At 31.8% G+C, this 16629-nt stretch overlaps 1 protein-coding gene across 7 annotated transcripts in view; it reads left to right on the plus strand.

Annotated features, from left to right (window-relative positions):
• LOC127718223 (collagen alpha-2(I) chain-like) overlaps nt 1–16629 on the plus strand; it is a 149912-nt gene that overhangs the window by 12326 nt on the left and 120957 nt on the right. For 5 of the 7 annotated variants that reach the window (XM_052224198.1, XM_052224200.1, XM_052224199.1 and 2 more), the window contains exon 1: nt 14950–15588. The exons of the other annotated variants lie outside the window; for them this stretch is intronic. In XM_052224198.1, coding sequence (XP_052080158.1) covers nt 15006–15588 — 583 coding nt within the window. In that variant the 5' untranslated portion in view covers nt 14950–15005. Of the gene's footprint in view, nt 1–14949; nt 15589–16629 lie in introns of those variants that run through there. 7 annotated transcript variants of the gene reach the window in all.

The following is a 16629-nucleotide window of genomic DNA, read 5'->3' on the forward strand; positions in this document are numbered from 1 at the left end:
ATTTTAAGTAGATTTCCTTACTAAACATTTGGAGTAGATTGGCTGACTTAACATTTGGAGTAGATTGCCTGACTAAACAATAACAGAGTTGATAGACTGACTTAACATTTGGAGAAGATTGCCTGACTGAACATTGGAGAAGATTGCCTGACTAAACATTTGTAGAAGATTGCCTGACTCAACATTGGAGAAGATTGCCTGACTCAACATTTGTAGAAGATTGCCTGACTGAACATTGGAGAAGATTGCCTGACTCAACATTTGTAGAAGATTGCCTGACTCAACATTGGAGAAGATTGCCTGACTCAACATTTGGAATAGATTGCTGTGTTTACTTGTTTTGAACAATATCATTCAAAAATTTCAATTGAAAGCAGAAAAATAAGAGAAAAGTATCACTTAAATTTGCATGTAGTTAAATTAAACATTTCATGTTACAAACTATTGTATCAGATGAAAATCTTTAAGGTGAACTAAATGGACCCCAGACAAAAATATGTATGTTAAATTTACATGGGTTTTATCATACTACATCATCAAATGTTAATGGGACAAAATTGTTTCTGGGCAAATTGGTGATTTTTAAACTAAAAATGTTAAAATACAAAATATGATAATTTGAGTGCAATTGGAAATTTTATGGTATGAAACTGGTTCAAAATATATAATTATGATTTTTTGTTGTAATGTTTTTAACAAAAGAGAACAAAAAAATTGAGGCATTACAAAGTGATGGATCCTGTGTATAAATTTTTAATATATTTTTGGAAATATTTGGAATTGAAATTATTATCCCCTTGGTCATCAATGACAGGAATATTTTATATCTAAAAATGGCAACCATAAATCATAACGGTGTCCGTTAAAATTTAAAGAGACTGTTTAGTTTACTGGAGCTTTTTGACATGTATATAGTTCTTAGTACTTTTTGAGTTTCTAATTTTATCATACATTTTTGTGTTTCTAATTTTATTATACATTTTTGAGTTTCTAATTTTATTACAAGACATAAATGAAAAAATGCCAAGAATCTATTACACTATACATATATGTAATACAAATAATATCTTTATAAATATCCTAAGTACACAAAGTCTTTAATTTACTGTCATTGCATCTGCATGTGAATTTTTTCCTGTTGGCTTGCTGTCATGTTGACAGGTACCTGACAACCTCTTTTGAATAATTCATAGTTAAGTAAATATATATATTACATGTGTACATTTGACAATCTTAAATCTTTTTGTTCTTAAATGATTGACATGAGTGTCTTTGACCTTTGACTTTAGACTTACAAGTGTGAAATTTGGTCTATTTCTGGTGAAGATTTTTTTTATCCTGATAAAAAAACAGGTGTAAATTCTACAAAGGTTTTGTGACTGTAATTGTTTAAGTTAACTCAGAGCTAATGAATTATGACTTATAAATATTTATCTAGATTTATGAATGAATATTAATAATCTAGGTCATATTTTGTACTTTTGTTAATTGTTTTAAACTACAATGTTATGCCCTTAATGCTTCATATCTAACATAAGGTCAGTTTTGATCTATAAACAGTTCAAATTTACCTCTAAAAAGTATACATGTAAGTTGCTTGAAAGGGTTTTTATGCCCCACTTAGGAGCATTATGTTTTTTCGGTCTGTGCGTCCGTTCATCCGTCTGTCCATCCGTTCGTCTGTCTGTCCCGCTTCAGGTTAAAGTTTTTGGTTAAAGTTTTTGGTCAAGGTAGTTTTTGATGAAGTTGAAGTCCAATCAACTTGAAACTTAGTACACATGTTCCCTATGATATGATCTTTCTAAATTTAATGCCAAATTTGAGTTTTGACCCCAACTGAACATAGAAAATGATAGTGCGAGTGGGGCATCCATGTACTATGGACACATTCTTGTTGTAAATTTTATCAATCCTGGTCAATATCATGCATTCTAGTAATATCATGAAGAAAAATTGTTCCTTGCTTTTAATCTTGAAAAAGATGTGTATAAATGTTACATACCAAAACATATTTGGGGTCTGATTTACGGGCCTATATATATATATCTTGAAGATGTTTTAATGATCTTGCAGACAAGTGGTTTACTCATTTAGACTAGACATTTTTTTTTAGAAAAATATAGAGGCTTAAGGGGCAAATCATGCTAGGGTATAATTCACTTATCATTTTTTCCATGAATTTAACAAGATTAAGTCCGGTTTCTGCTAAATTTAAACTAAGTGTATTTTGATGGCCTGGATGACTTGAGCAAACAATGGGGTCATTGTGTCCCGGTCACGTTTGTACTATAAAAATATTCTAATAAGCCCTAATTATTTCAAATTATATATATTTGTACTGGTCATAATCAAAATCTTACTGATAAAGGATTTAGATTTGAATGTTTGTACTTTATGTTAAAGTGCACAATAAGTGCTTTGTAATGGGGCAACAATTCAAAATTATGTGCAATTTAATATATTTAATTTCTTTGCATCAAACAAGAGATTGTAATTTAATTCTAAATCTACAATTTATCTAACTGAAGGAAGATTTAGTAATTGTCTGTTTAATCATTATATTTATAGAGCATGTAAATAAAAGGATATGTTGGTATATTTAGATATTGAGACAGGAATCCAATGAGGGCAATGACACAAAAAAACTGACAAGACTTTGAGACAGGAATCCAATGAGGGCAATGACACAAAAAAACTGACAAGACATTGAGACAGGAATCCAATGAGGGCAATGACACAAAAAAACTGACAAGACATTGAGACAGGAATCCAATGAGGGCAATGACACAAAAAAACTGACAAGACATTGAGACAGGAATCCAATGAGGGCAATGACACAAAAAAACTGACAAGACATTGAGACAGGAATCCAATGAGGGCAATGACACAAAAAACTGAAAAGACTTTGAGAAGACAAGTATGGTGTTCAACAATAAAGACATCCAGGGGCGGATCCAGCCATTTTTAAAATGGGGTTCCTAACCCAGGATAAAGGGGGGGTTCCAACTATATGTCCCCATTCAAATGCATTGATCTTCAAAAAAAAAGGGGGGGTTCTAACCCCCGGAACCCCCCCCCCGAATCCACCACTGACATTTATACAATTTGTCAAGCTCTAATTATATTGACAGCAGTCTTAAATAAGTTATGAATAAATTTATTAGTGACCATCAAAGACCTTGGGGCAAAGTGGTCTCAAAAGTTGGTTCATCGACCATATCACTACCCTGTCAACACAGAGTTTGTGAGTAAGAGTCGTACCCAGCATGTTGCAGGTGCATTTCAACTCCAGTTTTAATTTACTATTTAAAGGATTGCTCAGGTTTTCCCACCGAAGGTTGTGGTATTCTCCATCCAATTCAACTTCCTCTACCAATTAAAGCTGGCCGTTGACATTTTTCTGTGTCACCCCCATCTTTCTCCTATTGTAATTATTTTGCACATTTTTCCAGAGGTCAAGGATTTGCAATAATGAATACATGTAGATGTAGAGATGTGCATATCTTTTTTTATGACACTTTTTGAGCATCATCAGCACTCTTTCTTCTCTATGTATTGTAGAATGTATTTTATCATCGGAAATGGAACTGTCAATATCAGTATGGTTGTATATATATGGTACTAATGGATAATTTAAATCAAAATAGACTTTATTAGTTATCTAAATATTATTTTAAAACCTGTTATGATCCAAATAAAGATTATTACAGCAAAAATAACACTTATGTTTAAATTTCTAATATTTAAGTAAATATGTACTTTATGGAGCAAATTTTGGCAATGTTTACAATATAAATATATTATAAATAGGTAACAATATCATAAATAGCTCATAACCTGTCGTAAATATTATTACAATATAATTAGGTAACAATGAAACAGCTAATTGAATGTCTATTTTTACATTTATGCATGTTTTTTTTCTGACAGGTATTGCAAACATGTACACAGACCACAATACTAGATAGGAGCAAACATAAATCATGATGGTTTTCTCGTTTGAATTATTTCACATTTTGTCATGCTCATTTGTGAGGCTGTTCAGTGACCTCTAGTTGTTTACATCCACGTCTGTTAATTGGTCTATGTTGGATTGCTGTCTCATTGGCAATCACACATCACTCCATCTCCTTACTTTAATCTAATCATAATCCTTAAAAGAATTTAATTATGTATAGAAAGAATGTCAATTTTTCTGTCTTCTATCCTAAACTTATTCTATTCCTTTGATTAATTGATTTAGAGCTGTATGTCCAGTGGAAAATATTACAGGTTTATTCAGGACAATAACATGTTAATGAATTATGATACTGTGCAGAGTGAGTAGTAGTCATACACTGATTCATATGTTGAACATGCTATCTAACAAGCTGACAGTTTTTAGAAAGACAATCAGTCCTTACTTTGACACTTAATTTTGACTCAAAGCCAACCTTATTATTTGCTCCTTATCCCTAAATGCCACATAATCATGCTTGGCAGAAACAGTAAATGCAAACTTGAAAGTCTTCTGGTTTGATCAACCCAGGGATTATCAATACATAAGACCTCTCACACTCAAGGTGAGCCACTACCTAATACATGACCACTGAGGTGGTCAGTTACTTTTAAAATATAACATTCAATGACAATGCCCCCCTCCCCTCCCTAGAAATTCTGATAAAGATAAAGCAATTTCAAACAGTGAATCATTGCCCAGTTGCAACATTTTCTGATTTGCCCCTGTTTACTTCAGATAAAGGTATTTGTATGCATGTGCAAAATATATCATGACCTTTTGGTATTAGTGCTCAGGGACTATATGCCTTATCTAAGGATTTTGTTTGAGGGTATTATGGTGGTATATTTATTGGCAAAGTTAAACCTATCTGTGTTATTTAAAAACAGTAAAGTAAGCAATATTGGCAGAGGCCAAAGGCTGAGGTAGATATTGTTTATTTGCAGATAAAACAATCACATTGCAGGATAATACTGCACTTGTTTTATTACAGTTTAAATATGCAGTATTTAAACAGTATATTGCATTACTGTGGAATTTGATTGGCTCATAGCCAGGTAAAAAGCATTTAGAAAAATGCATTTCTTAATTTATTTATATGACTTATTGTGTACGGCATAACCCTTATTAGTCTTGAAATTAGGCAGTTAGCATGGTTCTAGTACAAGGGGACAATCTTCTGTTATCTTCTTCAACTTTTTACCATTGATTTATCTCTAAAAGTCCATCAAATTGTAAGGCTCTTCTTCATACTTAGGGTCCAATAACAGAGAATCATGATACATGTATGTAAGCTATACAGTATTCCTTATTTAATACAATAATTTAGTAAACTGTAGATTTTTATCTCTCACCAGTCATCCTCTGCTGCATTGTCAATGTCATTATTGATTGATTGTTGGTTGCTTAATGTCCTCAATGTCATTAAAACACCTCATGAGTATATATAATTTTATAGCAAAAAGTAAAACCCTGACAGGTCAAAATATAAACATAATAGACATGTACACAAGAAACATACAATACATGAAAAAGTTCTAAATAAGTCAAATTAATATTAATAATATAAGTATTTAGATAATTGACCAATGTGGACCTTATTTTCGCAACTCCATGATATAGCCCACAATACTAGACAAAATATCTTTATTGGGATCTAAAATAGTTTTTAAGTTTAGAGTTTGAGTCAAACTGGTTAAAATTAGAATAATGGATTTTAATTGCATTTATAAGGGGATTTCTAATATTACTGCTGATTTGGCAATGAAGGCAATTAATAGTAGTAGCTTTTTAAAGGGTCTTTGATATACAAAGTCTAACAACCCATCCCCACACATCCTCCACTAATTAATTTTTTTGAAACTCCTAACCTTTTGAAGCATAAGATCAACAAATCAGACAATGTGCATGAGATTTGCTGATGCAAGAACTCTGTTTTACATCTTTAGGAAAAAGTGAAAGGTAAAAGATCAAGCATCACATAGTTATGTTTAATGTAGATTTTTAAGATAGAAATAATCTGGTGTGTTCATCTTGTTATGCTAGATGTTAATTAGATTTGACAAATGAAATATATATTGTACTGGTCAGTTTATGGTTGTCATTTGATGGTCAGTTTGTGACCACAGGGGGTGGAGAGCAATTAGGTGTGAAGTGTCATGACTTGTATCAAAAATAAAATGACAGGTTAAATTAGCATAAAAAGGTCAGTGATTTGGAAATAGATACTGACACAATAAAAGAATATGATGTCGGGCCCATAGCCAAAGTTTTTTTGTATGAGTGCAAATATAATGAAGATAAATGAATTTAAATGTATTTTGTGCTTTAACTGGTTTTAAATGGCGGTGCCAATGCATCCCTAGAACCCCTTCCCCCCAGTCTACAAATTTATTAAAATTGCATGTAATAAACATCAGTATATTTTGTTTACTCTTGATGGATTTAATGTTTCACCTATCAAATAACTTGAAGTCTGTCAAATATCTTGAACTATTCTTCCTAGAATAGATTTTTGAGATTTATGAAGAGTTACCTTCCCTGAAAATTGATTGATTGATTGTTGGTTGCTTAACTCCAGTGGCAAATATTTCATGCATGTTCTGAGGAGGACTGAAAATTGAACTTATTATATATATATATAATTAGCAAGTTAAAGATTTTTGAACATGCAAAAAACAAAACTTCATACAAAAAAAATATTCTAGGAAATGAATGAAATTAAAACAATGATTTTAATCATTTATTTGGGCAGATCAAGATCAATTTGAAATTCAGTTAGGGATTACATGTATCTACTTGGAAATTGGAAATTTTTATTAAAAAGAAAGTTATTGAATTTTTTAACTAAAAAAAAGATGATAATAACCATAAATTATCATTTATTTGGGCAGATCAGTAAACTGTCTGAGTTTTTCATGTATGTCAGAGGGAGTGAGAATATTACCAAATATTTGTGAAAGATTAGAAGATTTATGAGAAAAAGTTTTGATTTTAATGAAAGTGGGCAGAAAAAGTAAGCCCTCCCACATCATGGCATGTAAAGTTTGAATACCAAAGCAAAATAATGAAGACTTACACCCCAGTGTTGTCAATTATTTCTAAATTTACACCATGATGCCATCAACCTGCATTGATCTTGCCTTAACCATGAAATAAGGTTAAATTGCTGAAAGACCCCCCCCTCTCCTAAATTGTTGAAAGCTATTATTTTTTATACTGTCATATGATTGTGTAAATGATTTACTCCCAATTATGAGCTAACACTGCTAACACCCTCGTGGGTGTATCTAATACAAAATTTTTTGAAGATGAGAAAACACTAAAAACATGGGTAGATAAAAACAATTTCACATTATTTGTGTAAAATGAAAAAGAAAATACTGAAATAGAAAGAGCGGAACATATGTATAAGTTTTTGTTTTTGGTTAATTGTTATGACTAAGGGTCTGAATCAAAAAAGAATATGTATGTTATATAAGTATGGGTGGAACATTAATAATTCCTCAAAGTATTTTCCACTTATTAATTATTTTTAATTCCTTACAAGTGGAGAGCGGTATTATGTTTCTTGACCTTGCTTGTTACATTGTCTACTGCCCTTAAAAAAAATTGATATGAAAAATGATAACAATTCTTTATAATTTCATTCGTTCAAAGCGCTATTCTGGATTTACCTTCGTCAGGAAAGTTCAAAGCAGAATATTTAAAAGCTTATTTTAGTTAAGGATGCATAAGAATAGAAAAGAGCTAGTTATCACAAAAAAGGACCTATGAAAGTTATGCTGTAAATTTGTAACTCTATTTTGTTACCTCTTTTGGTCAAAGGATTTTTGAGGTTCATCAAGTGATTGAAATTGGCAATTTCAGATAGAAAAAATGATAAACTGAACTGTTTTTGTTGGGTTGCTGTCGGGTCGCTGTTTTAATTTCAGATGTATATTCCACATCATTGATCAACTAGTAATTAACACAGTATCTTCAGTCCACTGGGTAGGAATGCAACCAGGTCACACAATTTATTCCTTGCTTGGCCTTTAAATTAATGTGAATCAACTAGAGATATGGCTACATTTATTATTATCACAGCAGCTAAAAGAGAGTTATCTCCCATTATATGTGATTAAATTAATTAAGAATTGTCTCCCTTGTTTTTGGCTTTATTAACTTCCAGCAGATATAGATCTGAGGCTAGTATACTTTTTGTAAGAAGTCGTAGTTAGGTCAATAGGTGTAGGCTAAAATATAGATGTAGATTAAGTTTTGTAATTTGTACAAATATTACAATTTTAAAAATTGGTAAAAAAAAGTGGACAAAATTAATTTAGAAATGAATGCTGTTCTTGCAAAGATATTACATAATTAGAAATACTTTTGGTTTTTTTTTTAAGATTTTGTTTTTGTTTCAAAAATTGGTTATTCTGTCAGTCTGCACTTGGTTGACATTTTTGTTATTCAAAAATCCAAGTTAATGGAAAAAGCAGAGCTTTATACCCAAATGATACTATCATCAAACATTACAAAATGTGAATTTTAATTGAATGTTTGGGCGTTGATTGTTTTTTTGTTGGCAACTTTTCCAATAAATAACATACATTTAGTTGTCTTTAATAAAATCTTAATTTTCTTAAAGGCAAAAGATAACAATGCTTAAAATAAATGAAGAGTTGAAGTGGTGATATTTAAAAAAAAAAAGGGGGGGCCATTTTAACTTTGTTCAGCCCTGATTGAGACCTTAGTTAAGGCTTAGTTCCTGAGCATTTACCAAAAGGTCATATATAATATATTTTGCACATGCATATATATACATTGTTATCTAAAGCATTCAAGGGCAAATTAGAAAATCTTGCTACTGAGCAATGATTCTCCTTGGCAATCATTGTAACCACATCTCCTTATTTTTAAACTGATAATTTGAATAAGATATTTATGTATCAGTCTGCTCCAAAATCTTTTCCAACTACTTGTCTGAGGACCAATATTTAGACATTTTCCTTATGTGTATAAACAAAATTTTACAAACATTTACTAGGCCATTAAAATTTTACTAATCTGGGGCATCAGACTATTTAATTGGCTGAACAGTCCAGACTGATGTATTGTATTGGGGTTTGAATCAAGGAATGTTCATTATAGGTTGTATTTCTGTAAATATTGACAATGCAATTTCCCATAGGAACTCCTTTTACGGCTAACACCGTACCACTTTTACTATGAAGTTTTGAAAAATCATATCCTAGAATGGAAAGATCATATGCACTACAATTTTTTTCAAAGGTCAAAATATAGGGCCATGCAGCATATTTTCAACGTTTATATGCCCCGAACTTCTAAGAGTTTAAACTAACACTAAATTTCTTAACTATCCCTACCTTGACTGTAGGATTACCACAGATTTCAATATAAACAATATGCATATGTATATTTACTGGTAACATTCCCAAGTTATGTCTCTATGAGATGAAACATAGAGATCATAACTGGGAACCAGTATGTAAACAAAATTAATTATCTATGAATATTCTATATCTCCCCAAAAGAGGCGTGGTTTGAGAAACAGCTGTATTTACAAAGTGCAACCTATATTTCATACATGGCTGTAAGTTTTATTTGCTCAAATGTTACAGAAATAAAAAAAATAAGGAGATGTGGTATGATTGCAAATGATCTAAAAGAAAAAAAAGAGTTTGCATACGGGAAAGGGTTGGATTGTGTAGGATCTCCTTTAATAAATTCTGTGTTTTTTAAGTTTTATCAATTTCAGGCTAATATAAATATTGTTCAAGGGATGTGCTTACACTATGTTCTGAAATGTGTCAGTGTTGCAAGGATTATATGAAGAGCAGCAATTGCTTTAAGCTTATGTCCCCTCAGGTCACTTGCACTTCATATTTCCAAAAAAGTCATCGTAACTTGATTGACTCGACCCTTTCGAAGCTTCAGAGATCACTAGCACTTAAGATTTTCGAATTCCTTAAATGTATATATGTACGTGTTACTGTATGAATGCTCCTTCTTAGGATCACCACCATTTAAATGGAAGTTCTGAACCTACAACTTAAGTTAAAACACATAAAATGATAGGAATATGAAACATAAGTGTTATGTATTTTAGTTTATCTTAACATTTGTCAGAGATATTTAATCTTGAACAGATCTTGTTATTTAAAGTGTTGTCATGCAGAGAAAAACAAATTATGCCCATGTTGGTGCGTAATTCTGGTAATGCGCAATTTTCCTCACACAGTGCAGACAGATTTAACTCCCTTTGTTTTCTCAGAAGAACTAGAGAAGCACTGTGCTGAGAATTGACATAAAAATAATTTGCAGTTTTAGAAGTGCAAGAGCTATGCGGATTACACATCAAAAGAAACTTTTAAAAAATGATACACCTGGAATTTCTTGAATCTGTTATGTCTACATGAAATGGCTTTATATTTGTTTTAAGTATAGCATAATTGAAATTTTTCTGTCTAGCAGTTACAAAACTCTGATAAAGCTGTCAGCACGTGAGATAACCGTTGATTCCATATAGATACAGAGGGGAGGGGGGGCAAAGATAGCACTTGTCAAGAAACATGATGTTTTACTGATAAAACTAAAATCATTGAAATTCAAAACAATCAGAAATGAAATAAATCTTTAATTTATATGACTGTTGCATATGTTTTAAAGAGGCTTAAAATAGGGGGTACATTTTTTCAAGTTGGAGGTTTATAGTGGACAGGCACAGTTCCAGCCATTTTGAAAAGGCGGGTTCCAACCTTGGAACACCATTATACATTCACATAATTTTAAAACAAAAATGAAAAAAGGGGGGTTCCAACCCCAAGAACACCCCTTTTGGATCTGCCATAATGGAGGAACAGAATTGAAGTTGTTTAATTGTCCGATGTGTCTGTCTGGGAGAATGCATCAGAGGAAATAATTTCAAACTTATTTAAGCTGATTTCAAAAGGGATGGATACAAGAGCTCTGCAGTTAAAGATGGATTCCTCGTTGACTCTGTCACTCAGGCAAATTAAATAACTTTAAATCATAAGTAGATGTTACATAAAGTGTTTGCTTTCCCATCTCATAATCATTGAAAGAAACTTAATTTTTAGGATTAAAACCAGATTGGAAGGGATTTTGAGCAATTCAGGTTTTTAATTCAGGACTTTAGTGCTAAAACAATATATGCAATGCTGGATTCAAAACAAAATTTTGTATTCGAAAAAAAAATACAAATAAAAAGGGGGACATAATCAAACAGCATGATATCGGGTAAACATTGTGGGGATATTTAATTTTTGGTTTTTCTTATTTAACTCTTGTTCAGCTTAGTGATTATTTTGAGTTTCCTGCAGTGTAAAAACATGCTAACGTCTATGTCATTTGGTCTCTGGTGGATGGTTGTCTTATTGGCAATCTTACCAATTTTTTGTTTTTCTTCATTTATAAGGAAAACCAAAAGATCAAATAAGCTTACAGTAGCTTATGGATGTGTATATATATGTAAAATTTAAGATCAGGCTTGAATAACTGTAAATTAAGAAATTATTGCGAGGTTTTTATTAATGCGAATAAATGTGACTGGGTGAGTATCGGAATAATAAGAACTCGCATTTTGATATCTGAAACATATATCTGTATGCAGATTTTCCTGAAATCGCAATAATTAAACTCACATTTATGACCATTTTTTAACAATCGCAATAATAAATGCATGCAATAATTTCTGAATTTACAGTAATAGATAACAATTGGAAATAAAAAAAAACTTTTTGTTTCATTTAAGTTTTTCAAACCTTCTTGGCAGCAAATACTATGGTACTCATAATTTATAAGTCTTAATTTCAAGTAGATAGATTTGTTAAAAGACTTCCTTCAGTGTTTAAACATGAGGAAAGAAAAAAAATGATTACACAAGTTAGAGGTTTAGAATTGGATGTGTTATATCATTTAAAATAAGTTTTGAATAAAATACAAATATCAATGTAGTTAGTGTTTGACATTTTAAAAGTAACATGAATAATACATGTATCTGTATCCCATGTCAAGGGCTTATGTGAGGTTCTCCATGGGTGGGGTATACATTTTCAGTTGTCAGGACTTTTTTTAGAAATGAAAATTACACTTTATACATTTATATTGTGTCTGTAAGCGCTTTTCTGGAGTTACGATTTCATCTGGAAGCCAAATATTTGAATGCAAAGGATTTGTAAGATCCTAAAACAGGGGAAGAGTTATATGACCCTAAATGACCTAAAAATAATAGCCATATTCATCTAAAGTCAACTTGGCCTGAGGGAGTTCAGATCATGACTTGAAAAAGTTGTTATAACTGCATCTGCATTGTACAACTAATTATGAAGGACTTCACTATTGAATATTGAATGAAATTACCTTGGATTCGCTTTAATCTGATACTAATTTTTCGAGGATTTCAATGGTAAAGAGGGGGGGGGGATAGTCTGATCCCGTATCCCGTTTATCATTGTAATACTAATGCTTGTAATTTCACGTGTCCCACCCGACTTAAATGTTTCCCGTTTTCACACACAATAATTTGACTTTCACATGTCACGCTTACAAAAAATCAGCCAATACTGCTTCACGCTTAGACCCCATTGAGACCCACTAAAGATACCTTTGAACTGTAAATATAAGTGTTCAAGTAATCAAGTAAAATTTGTATTCTTTAATGGGGATGCATCTTTATATTGGACCTATGCACCAACCTTATTGGACCACTGAAGAAAGTTTTGTCACTTGTTACAAATATGTTTGATCATGATACAGCATCCTCACCCGCAGATTTCTTTTGCCAGACCTTTTTTAGATTATGAATTCAGCATAATGTCACAGGAGGACTTCACCAATTTTGAAATTCTTTAGTTAATATCCCCACTGTAAAAAGGTACTATTACATAATAGACACTGATGTTATCTAATTTGCATAAATTATGTTAAGTCTGGGTGTGTGTGTACATTGGCATTATGCCAGATCTGTTTTATTGTTGGACCAGTGCAAACTACTTGAAGATTTAATTCTGCACCAGCAAAAAAAATGAAAGTAACAAAGATAAGATTTTATTAAATAGTCTATTTGACACTGTTATTGAATATTATATTTTCATATGTCTGGTTAAAATATGGATCAGTGACTGATTTAATATCATAAAAATTATGCAACTTATAAAAAGCCTTTCAAAAAACTAAGTACAGCATACTTTAATTGAGATGAGTTGCGGTCAAAAATAGTTCTTCTGTAACAAAAGCTTAGGGCAGTGAACCACAAATTACTTCCCTGGGGTTTTTACCTATTTCCCTCTGATTAGCCAAGAATTACTCTCCCTGAGTTGTTACCTTTTATGTCCTCTGTTCATCCAAGAATTACTTCCCCTGAGTTGTAACCTTCTTCAAATGATACTTCCTCAGTCATCCAAGAGTTACTTCCCCTGAGATGTTACCTTCTTTGTCAATTGATTAACTTCCCTTGATCATCTAATATAAGTTGTTTGCCATTTTGAGAAGTTATCTCCCTTCTCTATGACATTTTGAAAAGTTATCTCCCTTCTCCATGACATTTTGAATGGCATAGACATGCTTCAAAAGGTAATCATTTGAAGTCCTATGTGTAACAGGGAATTAATATAGTGACCAATCATGGTTAAAACTGAATGTGTCGGGACAATAACTGACAATATGACTGTTTGAAAAGACCTGGCCTTGCGGTCATAAAACTTTCGAGCACGATAACCATATGCAGACTCAGAAATCAATCAATCAAAATACTGGATTTGGTGTTTCGAGCACAAATTTTGTACTCCGAGTACTGAGTAAAGTTTTATGACCGAGGGCCCTGGATGTTCTATGAGAAGAAAATGACATGACAGAAACTTAAATTGGAAAATATGGGTACAAGCTATTTGTCTGAAAATTATTTGTAGGATTTTTAAAAGTTTTAATGTTTTTTTGTACCTGCAGAGAACATTACATTTGTCCAAATTTGAAACTTATTTCTCAAAGACCCCAAATAGTGTAAATGACAATAAATAATAAAGTAACCTAAAAATACATTCACATATGGCCAAAATTCGTTTGATTTTAAACAAAAAAATACTGTATAATTATTTGATTTCAGTTTTTGATAATGGTTCGCATTCCTTATAATTAACTGCAGTGGTACAACAGCTTATTTCCTAAAGAAAAGATTTTAATTGTTAAGGGCATAGCTTAAAAGGCTCTTTTGATCAACCTATTACACTTCAAAAATAGATATAACTATCATTAATATGTTACAAATATAAACATAAATGAAGTGCTGGCAAAATATTTTCTGTCTGATTTAACATTCCTTGAAGAGGTCACACTTGGATATTAGACTAGGAGTAAGCATACTAGATTGACAACATACATGTATGGAGATTTTTTAATTGGATAGTGGAGACAAAGAATAATTTTGAATTTGTAATTTGTTACAGCTGAACCCTAAATATTGTGTGAACATTGTATACTGCATTTAAAAATACCATTGAAATTCATTATCTGATTATAGATCTGTGATTATACTTTATATGTACTGTGGATTTTTTTCATTTCTTATGGTACCAGTATTTGTGGATTTTGTGGATATGGGTGAACCATAAATTTAAGCGTTGAACAAAGTTTAAATTTTCAATAGGCTAATTTATGCTGACTTTAGTAAAACCATGAAATCTAGTATTCACGTAAGTAGAATTTTTCCTCAGTTAACAAAAATTGGCACCCGTGAAAATAACAGAATCCACAGTATTGTCCTTAAGGTAAGGATGCAGTTTTGAGTTTTAATTTAATTTCACATGTATAAAAAATCTGTGTGTTTTCAGTTTACCCTAAGATCACATGGTTAGAATTATAATCTTTAACCAAATAAAGTGTTTTCAATGGTATTTTTCAATGCTATGTTAATTATTTTAATCAACAAGAGGGAGTGATCAATCGCTAATGCGAGTGGATTGACCTAACATATATAACTGGAGAGATGATGCTGTCTAAACTTACAGCGTTCCATTTTTGGACAGTTCTTGTTGTCTTTGTCACAACTTATAAGATGAACATCAATGCTCAGCAGCACAATAGATGTGAACCAATAGTAATACCTTTGTGTAAAGATGTCCCATATAATGAGACGATAATGCCAAATTTACTCAGCCATCAGTCACAAGTCGTAGCTGGTTCAAAGATTAAGCAGTTCTCTCCCTTTCTGGATGCAAAATGTAGTCCACATTTGAGACTTTTTGTGTGTTCGATGTATGTTCCAGTTTGCACGGTTTTGCAAGAAGCTATTCAGCCATGTCGTTCTTTGTGTGAGAAAGCACAAAATGGATGTAAAATTTTAATGGACAAAGAAGGATTTAATTGGCCAGCAGCCTTTAACTGTGACAATTTTCCCCCAAATGGACTGTGTGTTGGAGACCAAAATACTGACCTGGAAGAAAGATCACAGCCAATTTTCCAACGAAAAACGCTTGAAAACCATTCTGGTTTCTATAAAACTATACCAACCAGAGGCTTGCAATACCAACCTACAAGTACCACAGCAAAAAACTTCAATATACCTGAAGGTAGTTAAAGTTAAGCTTATTTAAATTGTCCGTTTAGCTAGTGTCAATACACGATTTCTGGAGGTTGTTGAGTTGTTAGAACTGCCTCACAAATTCCTTTTGGAAAAATTGCACTTAACATTAGCCAAACATTTTTGTGAAAACAGACAAATACCAAGCAATTACCTTAGAATTTACTTCAAATAATAAAACAATTATGAAGTATCTATAAAACTATTATGAAGTAGCCACACTTTTGAGTGTTGTGTTGATCTCAATCACGAGATAAAAGTTTCTGCTGACCACCCAATAGTGATTCAGGACAGTAGCAATCATAAAATACAAAGATGAGTCAGTATCCAGTAGCCATCTCAGTGGTTTAAGTAATAAAATAATTACACTATGACTCGACCTTAACTGCACTCTAGGATTCATTATCATAAGACACATAAACCATTCAATTTCTTTTACTTATTACACCTTTCACAAAGCATACCTGAGATACAAATGTCAGTGTTCTAGGCAATTAGCATAGGGAGATTCTCAAAATGCACAAATGATATGAAAGGTTTCTCAAGGTGTAAATGGACTTTCTGTTTTATCTTTACCAATAGTAACAGACAGCAATTTGAAGCTCATTTTTTCGTAACAATTGTGAAAGATAATAAAGCAAGAAAAGGTGTGTTGGCAGACTTGAACAGTAACACCAGAAATAGCATTTTGTTGATTTAAACAGAACATGGCACTATAATTATGCAACCTGCAACTTTTGTACAGGAAGTTCAGACATTAATTGGGATATAAACAGTTATTGTTTATAATGCCTGGGTGTTTGGGTGTTTGTGTGTTAATTTATGTACATGCATCCCATTCTGATTCATCCACTGTTTTATTTGAATATTGTCTCTTTTTAAGTTGGGGAAGCTCAGGACTTAGATCCAAGAATTTGATTTTACTTTGATAATTAATTTATTACTATTTGTAAAGATAATGATTTGCATACTTAAATTTGAAATTTACGTTAGATTTGAAGTTAAAACTCTCATTTCCAACTTATATTTT

Source organism: Mytilus californianus, unplaced genomic scaffold (genome assembly GCF_021869535.1).
Source record: "Mytilus californianus isolate M0D057914Y unplaced genomic scaffold, xbMytCali1.0.p SCAF_10, whole genome shotgun sequence".
NCBI lineage: Eukaryota > Metazoa > Mollusca > Bivalvia > Mytilida > Mytilidae > Mytilus > Mytilus californianus.